The 27,550-nt window shown below is 32.0% G+C and overlaps 1 protein-coding gene across 1 annotated transcript; it reads left to right on the top strand.

Annotated features, from left to right (window-relative positions):
- Positions 1 to 281: 281 nt before the first annotated feature.
- Positions 282 to 24,606, top strand: LOC132558431 (histone deacetylase 6-like). The gene is made up of 6 exons (XM_060222998.1): positions 282 to 361; positions 1,372 to 1,460; positions 2,691 to 3,130; positions 3,489 to 3,641; positions 4,035 to 4,163; positions 20,218 to 24,606. The coding sequence occupies exons 1-6, from the start codon at positions 282 to 284 to the stop codon at positions 20,281 to 20,283; spliced, it is 957 nt and encodes a 318-aa protein (XP_060078981.1). The 3' UTR covers positions 20,284 to 24,606.
- Positions 24,607 to 27,550: the final 2,944 nt, after the last annotated feature.

Genomic DNA, 27,550 nt, shown 5'->3' on the forward strand with positions numbered 1-27,550 from the left:
ATTAACAAATTAAACCAGATAAGTAGGACAGGCATCTGGAAGTAAACTTGACAGTACCCATCAGACCATTGAAATGAACCTTGTTTTTTCAGCAGTGAATCCAGATTAAAACGCCGTTAGAGTCAGAAAAGAGATATGTCTGATTTATTTACATATATGTTGGCAGCTGTGTTCCTGTCCAAAAAATAAATGATTGAAAATATAGAAAGACACCCCATATCATATTGATTTGACATAAGAAGCCCCTACACTCTCATTTAGGCCCTAATGGATGAATCATAATGTCTGTACTGGGAGTATTTAACCACGGAATCCTTGTTGGGTGTAAGGACAGATGCGGAAGTAATATGCTCCTTCAGGTGTAAAAATGACCAACTTCAGACCTGGGACAGATCTTTTCCCAACAGCGTTCCAATCATTGGGTTGATATTAGTCTATATTTGTAATAGACTTGAGATATGGTGTTCTAATTTCTGGTCCATTACCCAGAAAGCAACAGTGATATCAAAATGGCTGAATGATATAGTGTAACTGATGTGGTGTCAGGTGACTTCAAGTCAGTAATGTCAAGGCTAAGACATTCTCGTTCCAACTCTGCTCTTAAGGTTGTCTCTATATCATGCAATAAAATAAAACGAAAGTTTGATTCCCCTGCTAGCTGGTACTGACAGTTACCTCGTCAACAACCTAACATACATGCCTGATATAAAACTGTCTTGGGTACAAACTTCTGCAGGTACCCTGTTTATAAGGAATAATTGTTGAGTTTATCAACGACATGTAAATTTGTCATATCTATATCTATATATTTTCTATAGCATCCACAGACACTGCAAAGTCTGTTATAAAGTGACTGGTTTTACTGCTTAACTTTATAAATAGATTTTTTAAAATGTGTTTTTCACCAAAGTCTAAACAAATTTTATTCATCATACACAACCTTATCCAAAACATATGTCTTGTGTATAATGCAAATTTCTTGTGGCAGTTTTGAATATGAAATTATATACCCATGGTATACCCCATCATAAATAGAGTTACTGCCCTTTGATCAGTTTTATACCAGATTTTAGCCTTACATTAAGAACATCAAACTGCCATATTGATACTAAAGTTCTAAAAATCTTCGGAGTAGGTTATTTCTATCCTTGATGAAATTATCACCATCATGTTATGATAAACTTTTCTGTTAAATTTCTGTGAGTTAAGTTGATATTAGAAAGTAAGAAACCAAAATTTGTAGCATGGAGATGGAAAGGAAGCTTTGGCAGTTCCTGTTCTCAGAATCAGTGTAACAACTAGTGTTATCAGCTACTGTTTTAATCAACTGTAATAAAAAATAAACACATATGATTTTATTGTATTCTGCAGGAAACTTGATGAGAAGGAGGGGAAAATAGAAGATGATGATTTCAAAGAGAATATTGAAGAACTTGCGAAGAAAATGACTTCCGTATCAGGTATTTATGATTGCTACTGGAGAATTTTCTTAATACACAACTGTTAAGTTAATCAATACAGGAAAGATGGGGGGAGATATTATGGCAAATTGGACAGATAAGATCAATATCTCTTTCTTTTCAGCTTCGAAAAATGTACACAGCACTTACAGATAGTTCTATATAGCTAATCTGATGGTCATGCATGGTATTATTTCTGTAGGCTGAAATGTCAAATCTGTAGTGAATCGATTCAAGGAATGATTATACACATTTTAGTAATATCTCGTTATAAATTGAGACTTGACGATATGAAATACCAAGTAGATCTATTTCAAAAATACTATTTTTTAGAAGTCAAAGTTTGTGAATTCAGTGTAAGTACCAATGTGATTTCAGATATTTTTTTAAGTTTGAACTTAAATTAACAAATACAAAATAGAATGCATGAGTAAGTAATAATACTGATATATCAATATTACTTTAAGGAAATGTCAAAACTTGTCCTTTTTGTCTCACATTTACATATTTGCTACACTGTACCAGTAGCGTATGTGCACAGCATTAAAATTAAAGATGAATGATTTGAAAAGGGAAATAACTCTCACCTTTATCATCTGTAGAATTATTATCTGAAGCATCAGAAAAAGTTCTACGTGGATTTCTTATCTTTGTAACTATAGCTGAAAGATTAGTTTTCAATTCACAATAAGATTCTGTGTTATTTTACTGGAACTTAAATATTGATGTCTGCTTGAAGTTGACTCAGGAGTATCAGTATTGGTTCTTTGGTCAGTTTTTGAATATCAGTCACAGATCACTTCACATGGCTGTTGGAATTCAAGTGAAAAAAAAATACTGAAAACAACTGTATTTTAGCAGCTGCCATTTAGTAATTTGACAAAATTACTTTCTAAATTTTACTTAAAAAATCCATTTCAAAATACAAAAAGTTGTTGAAATAAGCAATTCATCCTGTTGTAATGAACAAGTTAATTTATGAATATCCGTAAAATCGCTGTTATATCCAATGAAGTTTGGATCTATTTTTCCACGCATCTGTAGTCAGGCAAAATTCAGGACAGTCTCGCCACTTTTGTCTTTCTTCACCGTCATCAAAATACAACTTATATTTTAAAACACAGTATTCTCTATTTATTTTGTCAGGTTATATGTCCACTATTATGGCCTTTCATTGGACGAGTTTATTACATCAGACCGTACAGACTGGTCTCTATTTCTTTGTTGTAGTATTTGACAGAGCAGGAGAAGAGGCCAAGGTATCAAGTCAGTCAGAGTCTAAAGCTGTGGGTGTATCCATAACAGAGAATAAACAGTCTGTCCCAGATACCACACCCACATCTTCTAAATCATCTGATCTAATGGAGGAGGAGGGTGGAGCTGGAGGAGCGGAGGGCGGAGCTAGAGGGAATGTGGGTGGAGCTAGGTCAGATGTGGGTGGAATTGGAGAAGCTGTGGGTGGAGCTAGAGTAGATGTGGTGGGCACTGGAGAAGCTGTGGGTGGAGCTAGAGGAGATGTGGTTGGAGCTGGAGAAGCTGTGGGTGGAGCAAGAGTAAATGTGTGTGGAGGAGGACAAGCAGGAGCTCCTATAGACGACATGATGGGTGCAGTGGGCGGGGCTGATAATCTATTACAAGCTCTTTCTATAGCCCAAATGCTGGAGGACATGGTGTGTATCTTATACCATTTCATGTAACTTCAATTTGAGGTAAAATCCTACCACCAAATCCTGGAAAGTTTACTCAGGTTTATGCTAAATGATAACCTTTATTATGCCATTGCAGAAGATAAAAAAAACTGGAGCAGGATTGTAAAATTATGTTAATTGTGATAGTATGTTCATAGACTTTTTCTGTGTTATTCAATTTTGCAGCATGTACTTTGTTTATAGTGTCTTGATGAGAACAATAATTAAATATATAATAAGATGGCCGACCTCTTCAATTTTGATGTGAATCATATACATATGAGTGAAATCGCTTTTTGAAATCAGAAATAGTAAAAAAAACTAGTGTATTTGATATCAGGGTCATCAGCAGATGTTTGCAGTTCAGCCACTCTCCTGGTGTCCTCACCTAGAAACAGTACAGCCCCTATCACAGAGGTTTCTAGACACAAGGGCCCCTTGTCAGGACTGTGGAAATGAGGGAGAAAACTGGGTGTGCCTCGTCTGTTACAAGGTAATACCAGGAAGTTGGTTGTAAACTTCCTGTTTAGCATAATTACAAAGTATTAAACTGGAAAATAAACTTTTACTTAATTCGTCGTTTTGGTTTCTTGGAAATTTTCAAAACCAATGGTTTGTGTGTATTTTATGGAATGTTGGTTTAAGTTCTTAAGATATTCAACATCACTTTTACATAATTCTCAGTCGACAAAGAAAATAAATAAAATTGATATTGATATTAATATTGATTGTTGATATTGATTTATAGAGGTTTTCTGAGTGCAAGGTGCCCTTTCAGGAAGCACCATGTTACATCTCACTCATGGATTGAAGAAGCCAGAAAGTATGTATAATTACAAGACATAAAATTTTGAGCCATTTGAAAGAAAAATATTTATCGTTACAGGTTTACTGTAGCAGATATGTCAATGAACACATGGTAATTCATGGTGTAACAGAGCAGCACTTGGTCACTCTGAGTTTTTCTGACCTCTCTGTCTGGTGCTACGGATGTGATAACTACATAGATAATCAGGTGAGTGATATCGTAATCACCGTGGTCATTTGAAACGCCGGTCAAGGTGCTGATAATCTTTGTTGAGGTAATTTTTTTGCACTTGTCTTCATGACTTAACCAGTGGTATGTTTACTTATCAATTAAATATAGTGTGTCTTGTCTTGTCACTAAAAAAAATTTTAAAAACTGATCGTGAAAACAATATTGTTTAACAGGATGGTTCCTAGTACAATCAATTCTAGACTCTTTCTGTAAATATCAGTTTTATAGTTATCGTTGTTTCTGGGCATAGAAAACCGCAGAAATAGTATTTGTTCATAATTCTCAACTCCCTTTTCATGGAAAATTGATCTGATTAGAAACTTTGGTAAGAATGTGACCGAAAAGTACTGATTGTTTCAGCACAAATAAAGTATTGATATGTCTGGCATATAACATAGCATATGGAGATATGTCTGGCATATAACATAGCATATGTGGATATGTCTGGCATATAACAAAGCATATGTGGATATGTCTGGCATATAACATAGCATATGTGGATATGTCTGGCATATAACATAGCATATGCAGATATGTCTGGCATATAACATAGCATATGCAGATATGTCTGGCATATAACATAGCATATGCGGATATGTCTGGCATATAACATAGCATATGCGGATATGTCTGGCATATAACATAGCATATGCTTGTAACTATAAAATGCCTGTGTTAAAACATTTTCAGTAATTACCTCCTTTCAAACATTCTGCTGTGGCAGCTGCCATTTTCATTCATGATATTCACAAACTTTAGACCACACAATTCCCCACCATGATTAAAATCACTTTTTTTTTTTGCGATACCTTTCTGAACAATGTTACTTCATATTCTATAAGTTTATTCTGTCTTTTGAGGAAGACATTCTAAGTAATGTTGTAGAATTCAATTGAACTCAGCATTACATAGGAAAGGGAAGGTGCTGAATATCACATGAATGTTTTTTTTACATTTTTTTGCTTACACAAGTAATAAAAATGAACAGAACAGATACGACAAGAAAACATGAATGTTTTGCTAAGTTAGTTACGGGAGACAGACAGTGGTGATTAAACAGAGAGACTACACACAGTTAACATGTAGACGAAAAGGCATGAAGATTCAAAACCAAGATGCCCACAGTTTGTGATTTACTCCACTTATGTGGTTACATATGAAGGTTAGTTTGACGTTTAGATAACAGTAATGAGTAATGAGATAATGTGCCCGTAGTTTTGAGTTATGAACAATAAACTACGTGACAACGACGGCGTGATCAGTGACGGCCAGAAAACAATGACAGGAGCCGTGACTACCAACCTGGACTAGATAGGATCTCTGCTACAGGAAGTTAATAATGAAGAACAGACTGTCCAATCACCCTGTTAACAAACATACAAGTATTGTTTTTTCTGAGAAATTTTTCGTGTTACCACCGTCCTTTATCTGATAAGTTGATGAGGTTTTTTGTTAACTCTGGAATTGACATTTTAGTTTCAAACCAGAGAATCATCATTTACCGACAAGATATGTGTGGAGGGGTTGGAGGGGGTTGGGACTGAGAATTTTGGGGGGGGGGGGGGACTGAGAATTTGGGGGGGGGTGGGGGGGAGGATTAACATGGCTTTTTAAACAAAAATTTTGCAGAACAAACAGCTTTTTGCAATGAAAGCCATCTTTATACAGCTGTATAATGTATGAAACATATGAAATCTACAGCTTTGGAATATGTAGACACATGAAATCTACAACTGTGTCATGCGTTAGATAGATTATATTAACAGAGTTATTGACCTTTGTTCCAATTCTGTTTCCAGAGCATAACTTTGCTTGCATTTAAACTAGGACAATAAAAACTTGGTGTATACATTGATCATACTAAGACAATGTGCAGTGTACTAAATTAAGGGCCTGCAACCCCTTATATACAGAGTTATTGCCCTTCGTTAAGATTTCCTGGTCATTAAATTTTTTTTCGGGGAATATTAATCTGTTTCACTGATATTCTTGTTTTAGTGTATTTTCCTTGCATGACTAACCATGTGAGGAAATATATACCCATGTATTTGAAATTGAGCTCTAGAATATACAAATTTGTAATTAAAAGATAAAATAGAGTTGACCTGCATTTTTAGGTCATCTGACCGAAGGATGTGATGACCTATTGCCATCGCCTTTTGTGCGGCGTCGTCCGTCCTAAACGTTTTCAACTTCTTCTTAAATTCTACATGTCTCATTGAGCTGAAACTTACCTGAAATGATCGTGACATGATCCTGACCAAAGTTTGTTAATTTTGGGTTGGTCTGAAATCCAACATGGCGGCCATCTTGAAAACACATTTTCGACTTCTTCTTAAGTTCAAAATTTCAAATCTTGTATTTTATGTCAGATGACTGTTAAGGCCCATGAGCCTCTTGTTCATCTGACTGATACAAGTTGCATCTTAATGGCGTGTAATTAAAGTGTCTGAGTCGGATTATCACAATTTTGATAGAAACATTTTCTTTTTGATTGAAATGAAAATAAACAATTGACATACACAATGGTGTTGAAACAAAAAATACAAAACTAAATGATTAGGTAGGACTACAAAATGTGTCTCTCCTGTCGGCCATGCAATCATTTCATTTATTATTTTAAACATTATATAGCAAAGAGGTTATCCACCTCTCTCAGTATGCTTGGGTGTTTTGTGCGTGTTTTTAGCTTTTCTTTATTTTGGTATTTAAAGCCTTGCTCACGTTTCTTGTCCACAGTGCTGTGGCATGTTTACTTATACGGTCACTTTAAGTTACGAAAGGCACATTGTAATTTTTAACATCAAATATGGTGATGAGTCAAAACAGTGTAATATCTGAATAGAAAAATGGATGGTATTTAATATGGGTTTGAACAATCATGAAAACCACATTGATTTCACCATTGTTATATAATTGTACACACTCAACCTCGTGTCGTTTCATACACAAGTATGTTTGTTCATATGTATTAGCGCAAATGACAATAATGTTTAAATACACTTTTAATTCAGTTTCCTACTAAAGTGTCAAAGTTAAATTTTTTTCAATGTTTTATATACGCATGTAGTTTGTTCTTATATCGTAACTATTGATGTACCTAACAACCTACACTCTGAAAAATTTGTGGGTTTGGATCACCCTCTTAAAATTTCACACTCCTGTGGCATTTAGTAGAATAAATATGGAATGCATTTAAATGGCTTCAGACGATAAGAATGAACAATTTTTTTAAAATTCTGTGCAGTTTTGCTGTGTCTTGCAGAAGAAAACACGTTGATAAATTTACTACTTTTAAGGAATACACAAGTGACAGTTGGAATAGATCATGTTAAGGTTCCAACAAAAGATAAACGTCGTTTCCTTTTGCGGAAATTTCATTGATCTGCACAAAAGTGATATAACCTTACACATAAATTAAATGTAACATAGACAAGATAAATTATCTATATTTGTTCTGTGTAATTCTTCCCACTGGAGTCTGTATGATGTTATTAAGGAAAAGTGATAGCTACCGGCATGTAGTTAGACATATACTACATCATGATAATGCAGGTAATTTTTTAACCTCATGACAAAAGATGGTCGTGCAGGAGTTTTTCGCTGTTTATAACATCACATGTCCAGTACTAATTTTTTCTGTGGTATTTCAATATTGAAAATTACCAAAATGTTTGCTTTTCGGAAAATTTTTGTTGATTCTCTTAGAACAGAGAGTTCTAATTTTTATTAAACCAAATTAATGTTCTCATGAATTCAATGCATAGGAGAATCTGTGCAGGAATTTGTACAAGAGGTGCCCACACGCGGTTCTGAAGTGTCATTTTGTTTTGGGTATCCCACTTTGAGTAGCTACTGACGACACGAGTAACATCACACAGACTTTTCTTATACAGTATTGTAAAGAAATTGGGGCCGATACAATTTAGAAATGGCAATCCCACTGGTTATGCATAGTGTATCTGTCAGTAAATTTTGTTAGGTCATTCGAAATATTCTGTTTTGTTACAGTGCACTAACTTTCCACACAAGATTTGTAAGAGTTTATTTTTATATAGCGATCATGTGATCTATCATTCAAATTGGAAATAAATTTCACAAGACACACTACCAATGTCTTGGCCACCAGAATCTCCAACATATTCACACCAAGTTCAGGTGGGTTGGCTTCAAACTTCTACATAAATTGTGTCTTGCACAGAAGATAATTTGATTTGACTGCTCATAGCAGGAATGTATAATGCCAGGGAATATGTCTATATCTCTTTGTAAAGTCACAAGGAAATTTTAGTGAAGGTATATTCTTGCTGTGTTTAAACACCATCCTTCTGTAAAAGTACATGACTAATCTTTTAAACACAAACATTTTCAAATTGATTGTGCTAACTTTTCTGATTTTTCTGCTAAACTTTGATATTTGTAAAAAAAAAAAACCTACCGATGAAATATTGCCCAATAATTTTTGCCACTTTCAGCCCAAAGTCATCTTTGATACTTCAGGGATTTCGATCTCTTTCATTCTCTGCACCTTTGGAACATGTCATGGCAAAATTGAAGGTTCCCTGTGCGACACGTTGTGGACAATATGAAAAACTTGTTTGATCCTTTGATGTACATTGTATATTTAGCAAATCTCGAGGTCACATAAAGGTATATTGTAATGGCTTTGAAGTTGGGTGTCGCTCCTTTGTAATCTTCTAAAGGAGTATATCAGCCTGTGATTGGTCAGATTTTTTCTTCTAGAACCAATCAAATTACTTTGCTTGTGCAGGGGGGCAGAGAGCAAAAGTGATTGTAACCCCTGGAGTTTCGGGGATGGCCCAAAATATGAAGAAAACCATCTTTAGATAAATGTTATTTGAAAGCGGAGTAATCTTCTGATTGACTTGTGGAAGATTTGTGAAATGTCAACTGAATTGATTAGTATCAATTTTGTCTCAAAATGAAATTCGCTTCTCAGTGTCAGACAAAATGGTTCTGGTCAGACTGGTCTTTGCAAAGTCCACACTTACTACGCTATGTGCACAGGTAGATAAGATAAGATAGCAACTGTGATGGAGAAGGGCCTTTGTTGAGTTCACAACTCAATATACAAACATGAAATCTAGCACGAGAGAAGTCTTTTCTGGGCAAATTCTTTTCTCTCTCTAGCATATGTCCCTGTTCAAGGAAAAGACATATTTTTTTTACAAAATATCCGAAATTGTTTATATTTTCCACAGTGAAAGTAAACTACAGAATCAAATTATAGATAGATTGGAATCTCTGGCCAACAAGTTGGATGCAGTTCGGCCATTTCGCAAAGTTATGATGCAATCTTTTCTGCATTGGCCGATTTTCTGGATTGGCCAAAATAGGATATAAAATAACATTTAGAAAGTATATGTGGACTACCACTCGATCTGCCAAAGAAACCCAGACGACCAGGTCATATATCTGATCACTGACTTTGATTATCTTATCCAAGCCAGTGTTAATTGATTGATATGAACAACACATCATTGAATGATGAAACAATCGGCTGCATTGCTATCTTGTTTTATTGTCCTGAAAACATTGGAAGCTTTTCAATGGCTAATTAGAGGTCAGTGATCTCTCTTCTCAGGTACACACTAATGTCATTTTGCAGATTGCGGTCCGGCATATTCCGCGGTTTAAGTTAGACTAACTGGAAAACTAGCTTGTTACTGAAACTTTCAAATGCTTTTGTGCATAGGAAATAAAGCTGAGCGTTCTTGGACTCGTAAAACAAACACGATTTGTAAAAATTTCAAAGTAAAATGATGATAAATGTGCTGTACACAAATTCCATTATTAGAGGCAAAAATTTCTGGTATTTGTGTTTCCATTGTCTCCCAAATTTATGTCTGAGAAAAGTTGTGACAGGCATGGATGGCCATGTTTTTGATGTAAAGTAATATTCTGCCAAGATGTGTATTTTCTTATGTGCAGGGTACTTGGAGTTTAAGCTATATGAAATAAGATTGGAAGTGGTCTGAAAATGGCTTTTACACTTCTACTTTATATTTCTTCATAATTTTTTTTTCATTTTTGTAAATAAATTCCTAATTTCAAAAAGAAATGATATTAAGCAATAGGTGCTGTATACATGAGGCTTGCAGGAGTAAGATAGAACTTGTTCTGAGAAGGTGGAGGGTACTTTCTGTACACTGAGCAATAATTGATGTGTTTAAGTATTTTTACATGATGTATAAACCCTCATCTTTCCTGTACAGTATCAAATTAACCTTTCATTTCTTGCAATAGCAACCAGCGTATGGACTTGTATTGATATTGTCTGAATCATATTACATTGGTCCAAGCTCAATACATCATGAAGAATAATTACCTTCCACAGAGAAAATCACCTCATGCATTATATGTTTGTGATGATGCCCTGTAAAGGCTGTTTCTTCTTTGATTTGACAAGCAATGTCCATACTTATAAAACTAGACAATGTCCTTTACCATATTAAATTGTAAAATTATACTATTAGCCATACAATATTCAACAGTAAAATTATACTATGTCATACAATATTCAATAGTAAAATTGTACTATAAGTCATACAATATTCAACAGTAAAATTATACTATGTCATACAATATTCAATAGTAAAATTGTACTATAAGTCATACAATATTCAACAGTAAAATTATACTATGTCATACAATGTTCAACAGTAAAATTATACTATAAGTCATACAATGTTCAACAGTAAAATTATACTATAAGTCAATACTATATTCAACAGTAAAATTATACTATGTCATACAATGTTCAACAGTAAAATTATACAGTAAAATTATAAGTCATACAATGTTCAACAGTAAAATTGTACTGTAAGTCATACAATGTTCAACAGTAAAATTATACTATAAGTCATACAATATTCAACAGTAAAATTATACTATGTCATACAATATTCAACAGTAAAATTATACTATAAGTCATACAAAATTCAACAGTAAAATTATACTATGTCATACAATATTCAACAGTAAAATGATACTATGTCATACAATATTCAACAGTAAAATGATACTATGTCATACAATATTCAACAGTAAAATTATACTATGTCATACAATATTCAACAGTAAAATTATACTATAAGTCATACAATATTCAACAGTAAAATAATACTATTAGTCAAACAATATTCAACAGTAAAATCATACTATGTCATACAATATTCAACAGTAAAATTATACTATAAGTCATACAATATTCAACAGTAAAATGATACTATGTCATACAATATTCAACAGTAAAATTATACTATGTCATACAATATTCAACAGTAAAATTATACTATAAGTCATACAATATTCAACAGTAAAATAATACTATTAGTCAAACAATATTCAACAGTAAAATTATACTATGTCATACAATATTCAACAGTAAAATTATACTATAAGTCATACAATATTCAAAAGTAAAATTATACTATGTCATACAATATTCAACAGTAAAATTATACTATAAGTCATACAATATTCAACCGTAAAATAATACTATGTCATACAATATTCAACCGTAAAATTGTACTATAAGTCATACAATATTCAACCGTAAAATTATACTGTAAGTCATACAATATTCAACAGTAAAATTATACTGTCATACCATATTCAACAGTAAAATTAAACTATTAGTCATACCATATTCAACTGTAAAATTATACTATAAGTCATACAATATTCAACTGTAAAATTATACTATAAGTCATACAATATTCAACAGTAAAATTATACTATGTCATACAATATTCAACCGTAAAATTGTGCTATAAGTCATACAATATTCAACCGTAAAATTGTACTATAAGTCATACAATATTCAACCGTAAAATTATACTGTAAGTCATACAATATTCAACAGTAAAAATTATACTATGTCATACAATATTCAACAGTAAAATTATACTATGTCATAAATGTTCAACAGTAATACTATCATACAATGTTCAACAGTAAAATTATACTATGTCATACAATATTCAACAGTAAAATTATACTATAAGTCATACAATATTCAACAGTAAAATTATACTATAAGTCATACAATATTCAACAGTAAAATAATACTATTAGTCATACAATATTCAACAGTAAAATTGTACTATAAGTCATACAATATTCAACAGTAAAATTATACTATAAGTCATACAATATTCAACAGTAAAATAATACTATAAGTCATACAATATTCAACAGTAAAATTATACTATAAGTCATACAATATTCAACAGTAAAATAATACTATTAGTCATACAATATTCAACAGTAAAATTGTACTATAAGTCATACAATATTCAACCGTAAAATAATACTATTAGTCATACAATATTCAACAGTAAAATTGTACTATAAGTCATACAATATTCAACAGTAAAATTATACTATAAGTCATACAATATTCAACAGTAAAATAATACTATAAGTCATACAATATTCAACAGTAAAATTATACTATAAGTCATACAATATTCAACAGTAAAATAATACTATTAGTCATACAATATTCAACAGTAAAATTGTACTATAAGTCATACAATATTCAACCGTAAAATAATACTATTAGTCATACAATATTCAACAGTAAAATTGTACTATAAGTCATACAATATTCAACAGTAAAATTGTACTATAAGTCATACAATATTCAACAGTAAAATTGTACTATAAGTCATACAATATTCAACAGTAAAATAATACTATTAGTCATACAATATTCAACAGTAAAATTGTACTATAAGTCATACAATATTCAACAGTAAAATTGTACTATAAGTCATACAATATTCAACAGTAAAATTGTACTATAAGTCATACAATATTCAACAGTAAAATTATACTATGTCATACAATATTCAACAGTAAAATTATACTATAAGTCATACAATATTCAACAGTAAAATTATACTATGTCATACAATGTTCAACAGTAAAATTGTACTGTAAGTCATACAATGATCAACAGTAAAATTATACTATGTCATACAATGTTCAACAGTAAAATTGTACTGTAAGTCATACAATATTCAACAGTAAAATTATACTATGTCATACAATATTCAACAGTAAAATTGTACTATAAGTCATACAATATTCAACAGTAAAATTATACTATGTCATACAATATTCAACAGTAAAATTATACTATGTCATACAATGTTCAACAGTAAAATTATACTATGTCATACAATATTCAACAGTAAAATTGTATTATAAGTCATACAATATTCAACAGTAAAATAATACTATAAGTCATACAATAGTCAACTGTAAAATTATACTATAAGTCATACAACATTCAACAGTAAAATTATACTATGTCATACAATGTTCAACAGTAAAATTGTACTGTAAGTCATACAATGTTCAACAGTAAAATTATACTATAAGTCATACAATATTCAACAGTAAAATTATACTATGTCATACAATATTCAACAGTAAAATTGTATTATAAGTCATACAATATTCAACAGTAAAATAATACTATAAGTCATACAATAGTCAACTGTAAAATTATACTATAAGTCATACAACATTCAACAGTAAAATTATACTATAAGTCATACAATATTCAACAGTAAAATTATACTATAAGTCATACAATATTCAACAGTAAAATTATACTATAAGTCATACAACATTCAACAGTAAAATTGTACTATAAGTCATACAATATTCAACAGTAAAATTATACTATAAGTCATACCATATTCAACAGTAAAATTATACTATTAATCATACCATATTCAACAGTAAAATTATACTATAAGTCATACAATATTCAACAGTAAAATTATACTATTAGTCATACAATATTCAACAGTAAAATTATACTATAAGTCATACAATATTCAACAGTAAAATTATACTATCTCATACAATATTCAACAGTAAAATTATACTATAAGTCATACAATATTCAACAGTAAAATTATACTATAAGTCATACTATATTCAACAGTAGAATTATACTGTTAGTCATATACTATCAACAGTAAAATTATACTATGTCATACAATATTCAACAGTAAAATTATACTATAAATCATACAATATTCAACAGTAAAATTATACTATGTCATACAATGTTCAACAGTAAAATTATACTATAAGTCATACAATATTCAACAGTAAAATTATACTATAAGTCATGTACTGTATTCAACAGTAAATTTATATTGTAAGTCATACAATATTCAACATTCATGGATAATGATTTAAGTCTAAGTTTAAAATATTTATGAAATAATCTATCTTTGTGGATTGAATTAGACGTTGACCAGGTAGTGAAATAAACCAGCTGTTTTGTTGACATTTTTAGCCCATCACATGATGATGGTGGTGGTGATGATGATGGTGGTGATGAAGGTGGTGAGGAAGGTGGTGATGATGATGGTGGTGTGGTGATGAAGGTGATGATGATGGTGGTGATGAAGGTGATGATGAAGGTGGTGATGATGGTGATGATGATGGTGGTGATGAAGGTGATGATGAAGGTGGTGATGATGATGGTGATGATGGTGATGATGATGGTGGTGATGATGGTGGTGATGATGGTGATAATGATGATAATGATGATGATGATGGACTGTTCAAATCACCCATTGTCTGTAGTATGGTGTCCACAGACCATTTTCAGAATGCATATGCCGGTTCCCCTTTGTCCTTAATTGTGCAATAATTGTCCAATTTTGAAATTGATTTAATTTAATTTTAGATTTCTTTGGTCCATTGTTGTACTCTTATGATTGTTTCAGAAAAACAGAATATCTGATAACTTGAAGGCAACAATCTGGCCATCTTTGATTTTGATTCTAAAAGTTTATTAATTTGTTTTCTGAGATGACTGTTACAGAAATTTCATTTAAAAGTTCCTCTTGGTCATTAATTGTTGTTAGGACAGATCAGAAAACAAAATGGCTGAAATGTGACTATCTTTGATCGTGGCAATGCAAATTTGTTTTTGTTATATTTTGAAAAATTCTTGATATGTCTTAAATTTCATCTACAAGTTTGCCTTGGTCTACAGTTGTTGTGCCTTTTTGGTTTTTGAACTGATCAGAAAAACAAAATGGCCGACTGGTGACCATCTTGGATTTGACTGTTAAAGATTAATACATGTATCAGTATTTCTTCAGAGGAATTTTAGATTTCATTTAATAACAAGCACAAACAAAGAAAAGAAGGAAAAATATTCTACTTTTTAAGACAGAATAAATACCAAACAATGGACGGCACCAAGGGTTCTCTTGTTACGTTTGAGAATGTTAATTCTACTGTTGTAGATAAGAAAGGTGAATGATATAGCAAAGGAGGATGAAAGTAAAAAATAAAATGAAAACAAGATTAATGAATCGTCAAGTATAGATGTCTGAAATATTGCAATCTTTTCCATATTTCTCTACATGTTGCCAGGAGAGAACTCTGTCTGTTTCCTAAGGCAGAGAATACAATGCAGATTTTCATTATCCACAATTGAATTTCAGAGAGCATGGAAAAGGTTATATTTGCTCTGTCTACACTGTTTCAGAATTACGATGCTGTATATCATATGAAATGTAAGATAAGCTTGAATGGTTTGTACCGCATCGGGTGAAATGTAGATATTTGATAGGTAATTTGTATGTAATATATAAATGCATCTAAAATTGAATGATGTTCGAATAATTCAATTAATGTAGCAGTCTGTTTAGTGAAAAAAACCAGATACGGAAGATAATGTCTATAATTTGTAATTAGTTTTGCTTGATGAGATCTAGACGGCTTTAATGTTTAGATAGGACGAGGAAGAATGAAATATGCGTTCAAATATTGTCATTTATGTATAGATTATTTTTATAGCACATTGTAAGGTTCTCCGGCGACATCATTCTGAGGTCGTTTCTCTGAGATATTTCAGAATCATCTCATGTATACAGATTACCTACTTGTAATGTTATCATGTACTGCCGAGAAAACGGCACCGCTTGTCTTCTTTGATATGAGAACTGTATCAGTCTTATTAAATTGTTAAACAATAAACTTTTTTTCCTGACTTATCAGTCATATTTGACTATATTTTCATTGCAGCAAATTTCTGCTTTTTGTATCATGTCATTTGAAATTTGTTAAACTCAGTTATAAAATTATTATTATGTTACCTAAAGAATCATACTTTCTAGAAGTGTTTAGTACTATGTTTAACCTGAAGTTGAAAAATGTAGATTCCCTAATGTTTTGACATCTTTACAGTTAAATTTCATTATGTTTTAATTCCAGGAGAATCTCCTGTTTGGTATTTTTTGTTAAATATATAAGAACCAAATATTATATATCTTGTGTTCATAGCCTGTCAATAGATGGGGGGACATATCAGAACCATTATACATCTTGTGTTCATGGCCTGTCAGTAGATGGGGGAACATATCAGAACCATTATACATCTTGTGTTCATGGCCTGTCAGTAGATGGGGGGGGGACATATCAGAACCAAATGTTATATATCTTGTGTTCATGACCTGTGAATAGATGGGGGGACTTATCAGAACCATTATACATCTTGTGTTCATGACCTGTCAATAAATGAGGGGACATATCAGAACCATTATACATCTTGTGTTCATGGCCTGTCAATAAATGAGGGGACATATCAGAACCAAATATTATATATCTTGTGTTCATGACCTGTCAATAAATGAGGGGACATATCAGAACCATTATACATCTTGTGTTCATGGCCTTTTAATAAATGAGGGGACATATCAGAACCAAATATTATATATTTTGTGTTCATGACCTGTCAATAAATGAGGGGACATATCAGAACCATTATACATCTTGTGTTCATGACCTGTAAATAAATGAGGGGACATATCAGAACCATTATACATCTTGTGTGCATGACCTGTAAATAAATGAGGGGACATATCAGAACCAAATACATAATTTGTGTTGATGGAATTTTTTTTTTTTTTTTTTAATAGATCAATGTCTTAATTTTTTTGTTTTTTATGTATCTATTTTTTTTGTTTTTTTTTTGTAAATTGCTGAAGATTTCACTAAATAACTGGATTAAAATACGAGTTTTCTTATCCTGATGCAAAATAATAAAATTCTGTGTAATTCTGTGTTTTTCTGTGTTATTCTGTGTAATTAAGTAGAGATGTTATAGATCAAACATTACAATCAATGTGTGGAAAAAAATTGGCACTTGATACCTGAACTCCAGTCCTAAGGTTTTTTCTTCTACATTTGTCAGTGCTGAATCTTTTTAACCCTCAATTTGTTAAGCGAATTTGTTATTCATGGAAGATTGTCAAGAATCTATAGAGAATGTAAGCAACACGAGGACTTCAATGAGGTCTGACAATGTTTAAATGTTTAAGTACTGATCAATTCTACCTTAACCGACAGAAAAATGATCTCTCTATGTACCACTGATCATTTCCAGATCACTTTTATTTAACCCTGGAGGCTTGGACAGCGATGTAGAATGTGCTTACTCTGTGTATTATGAATGCAGTGAGAATTAATCATGTTTATGCCAAAACCCCGCAACGTCTACTTTAGAAACGAATTGTGCAATATACAGATCTGTTATGTTTACTCTTTGCATTGATTTCACGTAACGGATATGTTTCTGACTAAATAATTTGTCTCACTCTCTATACCCAAGAGAGCAATGGTTTGCTTTGTCCATTCGCCAATCAGTCCCTATTTTGATACTTTTGTGTAGTTTTGCAAAAATCTCTTTAAACGTAATACTGTTTAGTCTAACAGTCATGAACAACAAGTTCAAATTTCAGTTTCACGTCTTCATTTTGTTGCACTTTGTGTTAATTAAGCTCCCCTTTCTTGTTTAAACTTAGTGTATACTGTTTCCATCAATTCTGGAGTATAGATTTATTCTCTGTATAACACTGAGTGTCAGTAAAGTTAAGTTGTTCAAGCTAAGTGTTAACTATGCACTGCAAATGCCTACTACAACTGTGGCTGACTGTTATAACAATGCAACATGAATGAATGTAAACGAGATTATGGACGTCAAAGGAAAATCGTAATTTTCAACAAAAAGTTGATATAAAACAAGACGAAAATACATATAAAGGAACAATTTTAATGTAGACACTTGAAATAGCACAAGGAAGAGTAAGCATCTCACCAGCCTCAGCAAGTACACCTATCATGCAAATCTTGATCATTCCAGATATAAAAATGTCATATCCTCTAAGTGAGAATCAAGGTAGTAACAATGAAACCACTGCACAAACATCAAACAAATCTAACCTTAGTATCACACAATGAAATTGAATATTTATGAATAAGACTATAGAAATATCCCTTAGATTTAATCGACCTTTAGGACTCATAGAAACCCTCAAAACCAGTTGACATCTATCAAGGAAATCATTATTTAAGGGAAAAGCTTCAAAATTATTAATCAAATTTTTTTAGATTAGTTGGAAGTCATTTTGACAAAAATGGACACTAAAGATATCTGCTTAAACTTTTGTGCTACCCATGTGTATGTCTTTTATACAATCTTTGACCTCTGTATCTGTAAATCTCTTGAGATGAATATCTTACTTTCATCTCAGATATATAACTTCAAGTCAGTACGCCATTTAGTCACTTTTGTCTTTGACTTACATCATATTTATCCTGCTGGAAGAAACAAAGCTAATGAATATATCTAGTACTGGACTAATGGAGGCGCTAATGTTTGCCATCATCGGTATGCGGAGATGGTCTCCAAATTCATTTTGGGTTACAGAGACTCATTTACATTCTCAGAACTGCTGTAATTAGATAAATGTTTGTCCCTATGTACCAGTGTCACATCCATCAATTTGTTAACCAAATCACGAAAACAATCGTCTGTGTGACTCAAATTAACATGGACCCTATTCTGACAGAGACCGTAACTTACCTATAATTCTATCAGCCTTACAAGAGGCATGTGAAATGTCGGTTGTAATTCATTTTTTTAACGCCATTTACTGAATCACTGTCTGGATATCATAATTTTTCCTACTAAAAGATATGTCTCCTAGGTGTATTCTGGACAATTAGGTTTCATCGGAATTCCCCGTGCTTGTATCTCCCTGAGGACATCTATATGGACATGTATGTGATACATATGTTCCCACGTGATACATATAGACTTAAAGTACCTAGGTCATTAGTCATTCAATTCAGAGCATAGAACTTTTGATGTTGTCTCACAGATACAGCTTCCAACTCATATTCCACCTTTGAATTAATGAATAATCGTAAAATAATGTAAATGTTTTAAATGTTGGTGGATAAAGAAATCTTTGATATTTGAGGCCTAAGACCATGCAGGGTTAATGCAATAGACCTTATAGTATTGTGTACATGTAAACAAAAAAAAATTAAGATAAATTTCAGAACATGTGTGAGGGAATTCATGGAATATACAGTTTAATGTTTTGATAAAAGCATGCAGATCTGTAAAAAGTTATTGAATCATCACCGTGTACATTTCATTGTGATTTGTATGCAGGGTTCCATTTTGAGGCAAGGGTTCTACTTTAAGGCTCAGAATATGAGTTAGCTGGATATCGACTTTGATTTTCCTAGAACTAATCTTTAATGGGATATCAGTTTTGTTGTTTTGAGAACTTCAATTAATTTTATTAACTTTGATTAAGTAGCTATTTTTTTTTTTTTTTTTTTCATTTAATTAATTAATAGAAACCTTGAAAGATGTGGCTTAATGACTTCAGCTGTCGGGAGGAGTTAAGATTTAAAGCAATACTTTCAAAAATATTCAAAAAGAAATTGATCTGAAAGCAAGATGAAAATAGAAATTCAAATAAATACAATTCAAACAATGTGTTTTTTGTTTTGATAATCAGTTCCTCTTTTTACTGTGTAAGAATTCACTTAATTAATGAACTTTATTGACAAAAACATTTATCTTTACAGTTTTTTTTTTATTGTAATTTTAAAAAAAAGTTATATGTAATGTGGAATTAATAATTACTCTTTTTTGGTACAGATTGTAGCTGAAGCTAAGCGAGCAGCACATAGACACAAGTTTGGATCGGAGATGTCGGGATCTTAACACACAGGAAGGTGTAAAACCGTAGCAGGGACAACTGAAGAGAGCTTAATGTGATTGACTTAAGGACTTTGTTACCTCATTGTCAATGGATGGCAGATTTACAGGACATTTTCCCACAAACTTGTCACATCTTTGTCTTACTAACCCTTTATTACACTTGGTTATGGCATATTTCCTGACAGGCCCATCAAGAGATGTTCATTTTCACATTTTCAACACAAGTAATATTTTTATCGATAGACATATCTTAAAAAGTGTCTTATACTAGTAGGCATGTACCTGCCTGAGATTTTTGTTTGTACAAAAAATATACATGAGAAAGCATGATGCAAGTTCATGATTAGGGGTTTTCATAATCGTAAGATTTGCTTTGATTTCAAACAGAACCCTTTAAATCACGACTCCCAAAACCATTGTGCCTTCTTTTTCAACTGATTTTTCCAGAAATATTTAATGGTATGCATTTTTTTTCTTTAAAGAATATTTTAGAGGTTACTTTAACTGCATGATATTTAAAACAAGGACATCTACATCCGTGTAGATATTTTAATGACATATTCTTATGCAGGTATTAATTTTTACATTTTGTTAATAAAATTTGATATAATAGTACTAGTTGAACTTGAAAATAATGAGCACTTTCGAGACAAAAGCACAACATTTTTGGAATTTACCAGTGGCTTTAAGAATCTTCTAGAATTTACCTTGGTACGATTGTTTTCAAAATAGTGCAATGTGAATAAAAATTGATGAAGGAACGAGACATCACCTTTAGAAAAAGGTCACGTTCAACGGCATTTAACATTTAGTGATATACAGAAAGAATAATGTACTTAAGTACCAGTTAAAGGAATAGCAATAAGCCCATATCTGGTAATAAGCCCATGTCTGGTAATAAGTACATGTCTGGTAATAAGTACTTGTCTGGTAATAAGTCCATGTCTGGCAATAAGACCATGTCTGGTAATAAACCCATGTCTGGTAATAAGTGCATGTCTGGTAATAAGTACATGTATGGTAATAAGTACTTGTCTGGTAATAAGTCCATGTCTGGCAATAAGACCATGTCTGGTAATAAACCCATGTCTGGTAATAAGTCTATGTCTGGTAATAAGTACTTGTCTGGTAATAAGTCCATGTCTGGCAATAAGACCATGTCTGGTAATAAACCCATGTCTGGTAAAAAGTGCATGTCTGGTAATAAGTCCATATCTGGTAATAAGCCCATGTCTGGTAATAAGTATTTATCTGGTAATAAGCCCATATCTGGTAATAAGCCCATGTCTGGTAATAAGTATATGTCTGGCAATAAGACCATGTCTGGTAATAAACCCATGTCTGGTAATAAGTGCATGTCTGGTAATAAGTATTTGTCTGGTAATAAACTCATGTCTGGTAATAAACCCATGTCTGGTAATAAGTGCATGTTTGGTAATAAGTACTTGTCTGGTAATAAGCTCATGTCTGGTAATAAGTCCATGGCTGGTAATAAGCCCACTTCTGGTAATAAGCCCACGTATATCTATTACTTTTCAGAGGAATTACCAAAACTGCTTTACTAGTATTGAAACAGCATTTTTCATTGTCTTGTAATAATTAAGCTCGCCCTTAGCGTTGAGTCACAGGTGATCTATAGCCCCCTGGACTAACTATAATATGTTACATGGAGATGCTGTAAGTGTTCCTATAGATCAACCCTGAACCCCCTCCCTATCCCATTCTATCCAACCGTTTAGATCTCTAAGAATTACCTCAGTTGGTAAGATCCTTGTATCACAAGTCGTGGCCTATTGTTACCATCATAGTATTCCCGAGTACATTGATTTTATATATATACGTGTCATTTTGGTGTTATTTCTCTTTGAATATCCAGTTGTAAAATTGTAGTGAACGCAATATAGTGCATCGCATTATGGATGTTATGTCAGCAAAATTAATATGGTTTATTGTTTGAACCGTTTGGACAGATTGTCACTAATTGAAGTAAAGCTGATATATTACAGGACAGTGGATATCTGGGGTTAAAGGTGATGGAATACTAATACCATAAAAACTTCATTGATCCAACTCTTCACAACTTCTTTGTCGTCTAACATACCACAACCTCACTTAAAAATGATCCAACTCTTCACAACTTCTTTGTCGTCTAACATACTACAACCTCATTTAAAAATGATCCAACTCATCACAACTTCTTTGTCGTCTAACATACTACAACCTCATTTAAAAATGATTCAACTCATCACAACTTCTTTGTCGTCTAACATACCTCACTTAAAAATGATCCAACTCATCACAACTTCTTTGTCGTCTAACATACCTCACTTAAAAATGATTCAACTCATCACAACTTCTTTGTCGTCTAACATACCTCACTTAAAAATGATTCAACTCATCACAACTTCTTTGTCGTCTAACATACCTCACTTAAAAATGATTCAACTCATCACAACTTCTTTGTCGTCTAACATACTACATCCTCACTTAAAAGAAAAATTCTTTCTCCGATTTCCTTACCTTAAAAAGTAGAAACTCAATTACAATCAATCATTATTGTATTGGGAAAAATATGTTCATTCTGTAAACATTAACTCGAATTATAACATCCAATTCTGAGATATTTGTTAGAAAATTGCTATCACATTTAGTTAATGCCATCAAGTTTGTTTTGATTAAGGAAAGTGAAACTAGTATCTTTGCGCAGTTCTCTAATCACTTTTCAAAGATGTTCCCAGAGATCAGTGATATTGGAAAGTAAACTGACTTCAAAAAATTGTAAATTTTGGAATGGGTTTTAAAATAGTTCAGAAGTAAATTGCACCATTATGTTAGTGTCAGACAGTAAACAAATATTTCTACATCTGAAGAAACCAAAATCATTCAACGAGAAAAATATTGCATATGTTATGTGTAAAGTGTCAAATATGAACTTGGATATGGTAAGAAAGCATAGTAAGTAGCACTTATTGGAAAAGTTGGTTAGCATACAATATTTATACTTCTGTTTAAATATACTATATCCTGGTTAATTGTTCAAGTGTATATACCAGTAGACACTCTCAGTATGACTGTTGGCGTTCATAGGCAATATGAATGACACTGCATAGCAGGCTCATGTCATACTACCTACAATAGCTAAGCTATAGTACAAGTACATGTAAGAAATGGTACATTATTAAGAGTTGTAAATCTTAACAGGATTTTTCACACTGTTACCATCAGTCAAATTACATTTGAGAAACAAGTCGGTAACGGTAGTGTGGAAAGTGACATTTATTGTCTAATAATTGCCACTGCAATAGTGAACATCATTTATTGTAATTGGTTTGATAGAATGTAGCTGAATTTATTTTTACCTTCTTGAACATGCCTTCATTTTCTGTATTGATACTTGCCGTTATCAATAGAATGAAATCTTAAATCTATTGTACACTATAGTATATGATAAGTCAATAAATATTTCGTGCTTTTCACCTCAAATTGATCATTCCTAGTAAGTGTATATGTCTTGAATGTGAATGTACTGATCTATATATGGTCATGTACTTATCTATATATGGTCATGTACTTATCTATATATGGTCATGTACTTATCTATATATGGTCATGAGCTTATCATGCTTATAGAGTCATGTACTTATCTATATATGGTCATGAGCTAGTACCCAGTCTCTTTTACCCAGTTACTTATCTTTTGTAATAATCTATTTTTGAATATTAATGCTTTGTGTGACCAGTGTTTTGACCAGTAAATGCTGTTACTTGCCTGATGTAGTAATTCTAATATCACCCAATTCAGAATATTAGAAGTAGCGGCAGTTGATATTGTAATTATGAATCCATAAATTGAATGCTACTACATTTAGTGGGAAAACTGATACCATGAAGTTTGGTAATCGTATAGAGAACTCCTAGAGAGATAAAGTAATCACTGGTCTGTATATTAATTCTATAGAAGAAAACACTGTTACTGTTATGTGAGATTTTGTATATATACAGCAAAGTTGGTGAATCTCGATTTTTCTCAGTCAATGATTTACCAACCTTAGATGTTGTACTGATGGAGCTATGAAATAGATATTACAGAAGAAAATATTATGATAGTTCAAGATTTTATATACATATATAAAAATGATGTTGATAATATGTTTGTGAACTAACACTATGAATATGATTAGATAATGGATTCATAGTAAGTAAAGTTGACAGGATAATTTAATTTATTGAAACATGATAGAGGCTGTTTGATTAAGAATTATTATATGGTGATACACTATGTAAGAATATATTTGATGTCTCCCGATAATAAATCATCAAATACAATTATAAAATAAGTTTGTATTACGTTCATTATAGAATCAAGAATTTTGTCTGCCTACTTGGCAGAAATAGTTGTGATTACTCCAGAGATCATCAAACTACTGTAGGTCTCTATGTCCTTGTGATCATAAAGTACAATCTCTATTTTGATAGGTATATCTGTTCTTCAATACTAAAATTTTTGATGAACACAATGTGATTAATTTCAAAATTTGAATCTAAATATCATAATTTGTGATAAGATTGTAACAAATTCATTAAATTCAATATAAACAGTCATTATTGTCATCTCAAATATCAATATAAACAGTCATTATTGTCATCTCAAATATCAATATTAACAGACACCATTGTTATCTCAGATATCAATATAACAACCTCCATTTTTATCTCAGATATCAATATAAACAGCCACCATTGTCATCCCAAATATCAGTGTAAACAGCCACCATTGTCATCCTAAATATGAACATAAACAGCCACCATTGTCATCCCAAATATCAATATCAACAGTTACCTTTGTCATCCCAAATATCAATATAAACAGCCACCATTGTCATCTCAAATATCAATATATACAGCCACCATTGTCATCTCGAATATTAATATAAACAGCCACCATTGTCATCCTAAATATCAATATAAACAACCACCATTGTCATCCCAAATATCAATATAAACAGCAACCATTGTCATCCTAAATATCAATATAAACAGACACCATTGACATCCCAAATATCAATATAAACAGCCGCCATCGTCATTTCAAATATCAATATCAACAGCCACTATTGTCATCTCGAATATCAATATAAACAGCCACCATTGTCATCTCAAATATCAATAATAACAGACACCATTGTTATCTCAGATATCAATATAAACAGCCACCATTGTCATCCCAAATATCAATATTAACAGACACCATTGTCATCCCAATATCAATATCAACAGCCACCATTGTCATCCCAAATATCAATATAAACAGCCACCATTGTTATCTCAGATATCAATATCAACAGTTACCTTTGTCATCCCAAATATCAATATAAACAGTCACCATTGTCATCTCAAATATCAATATAAACAGCCACCATTGTCATCCAAAATATCAATATAAACAGCCACCATTGTCATCCCAAATATCAATATAAACAGCCACCATTGTCATCCAAAATATCAATATAAACAACAACCATTGTCATCCCAAATATCAATATAAGCAGCTACCATTTTCATCTCAGATATCAATATAAACAGCCACCATTTTCATCCCAAATATCAATATAAACAGCCACCATTGTCATCTCAGATATCAATATCAACAGCCACCATTGTCATCCCAAATATCAATATAAACAGCCACCATTGTCATCCCAAATATCAACATAAATAGCCACCATTGTCATCTCAAATATCAATATAAACAGCCACCATTGTCATCCCAAATATCAACATAAATAGCCACCATTGTCATCTCAAATATCAATATCAACAGCAACCATTTTCATCTGAAATATCAATAATATCAATATAATTGTATATAGAATCTTTTCAAACCAGAGATGATATGTACAAAGTCGGGGAAATGTCTACCAAATAGGAGGTTTCACAAAATGAGTTTGTCTATTTCTGTCAACACTCGAAAGTAAGTCTCTCTGAAACGTTTTAATTTAAATATTTTAACCAGAATAAATTTGAGTAGATTTTAATTTTTTATGCAACTGAATCCGGATCCAAGTATGCACATTTCTAACATGTTCCAGTAAGCTAACACTAGGGATGTGAAAAGGCGTGTATATATATATATATATATATATATATATATCTTTGACATACACGATTCTTTTTTCTGTAAGGACTTGTGGTAATGTTGAAACTTCGATGTCGGTTAGTTACATTCAAATGCCTCAATACATGGCCGCCAACCTGTTGTGCGGTGCATTCTTTCCAGGGGTACTGTCATGCGCAGATGAGACGCCAGTTTGAATTTGCTTATGTAAAAAAAATAATGATTACATGCATTGTGATACCCAATCCTGGTTAGAGTGTTTGTTTGAAATCTTTTAAATCTAAATAAAAACAAAATTGGGAACATTGTTTTAAATTTCCAGTTGTAGACTTGAGACGGGTCAAATTGATATAAATAGACTATTAATGTTGCATTGAAAGTCCTTGTTTTTTCCGGTGATCATTTAATTTTTCCGCGAAGCAGTGGTGGCTCTAACCAAACTTTGAGCAAATGTTGCTTAGTGAACCACATCTAAATTACGTTCATCACACCTCTTATTATCGTTAAATCATGACTTGTTTATTGAATGTGGAATGTGGAATGTGGAAGGAGTGCTCTTCATTATAAGCCAAGTCATGGTTTATATCGTATAATTCATAGAATGACATAATTCATACATGTAAAACAAAGCAATGTAAAATAAATGTAAGTAAGCAAAAATGTGACATCACCAATACAGTATTGATTAATGTACATCTATACAATAGAATGTAGAAAACAATTCTTTGTTATAGTTATGAAGAAATCGCCATACTTTTTGTATCTTTCGACCTTTTATTACAAATTTGATAAATGAATGACATAAGATTATATATAAAATAGCCGGAAGCTTTAACTTTAACACATTCTCTTTCAATTTACGCATGAATGTCTTAAAACGTGATCTTGAAAGGTAGCATAGAAATAGTTAATATTCAGCTTTAACTGGGCGGATGTTCTAACAAACACGAAACAAAAGTGATAAGAGTAAAATTTTTAAAAATTCAACCAACATTGAAGAAATGTTTCTAATTTTATTGGAATGTCTAAATATATACCTGTGTATAAACCTATTGAACTATGACGTGTTTTGCCTAATTTTGGAAAAGGTCCCGGATCCAGCCACGAAATATCTTCACCCGGATATCTATACAATGACTCTTTCAAAGAATGGAG

Source organism: Ylistrum balloti, unplaced genomic scaffold (genome assembly GCF_031769215.1).
Source record: "Ylistrum balloti isolate Yb309-2 unplaced genomic scaffold, AGI_CSIRO_Ybal_v1 Utg370790, whole genome shotgun sequence".
Taxonomy (NCBI): Eukaryota; Metazoa; Mollusca; class Bivalvia; order Pectinida; family Pectinidae; genus Ylistrum; species Ylistrum balloti.

Bases quoted from the DNA above. Each gene is read 5' to 3' on its own strand.
- LOC132558431 (XM_060222998.1), top strand. From the start codon at position 282: ATGTCTGTACTGGGAGTATTTAACCACGGAATCCTTGTTGGGTGTAAG. The intron at 3,131-3,488 runs GTGTGTATCTTA...ATTTGATATCAG, and splicing joins CCCAAATGCTGGAGGACATG to GGTCATCAGCAGATGTTTGC. The intron at 4,164-20,217 runs GTGAGTGATATC...TTTTTGGTACAG, and splicing joins ATAACTACATAGATAATCAG to ATTGTAGCTGAAGCTAAGCG.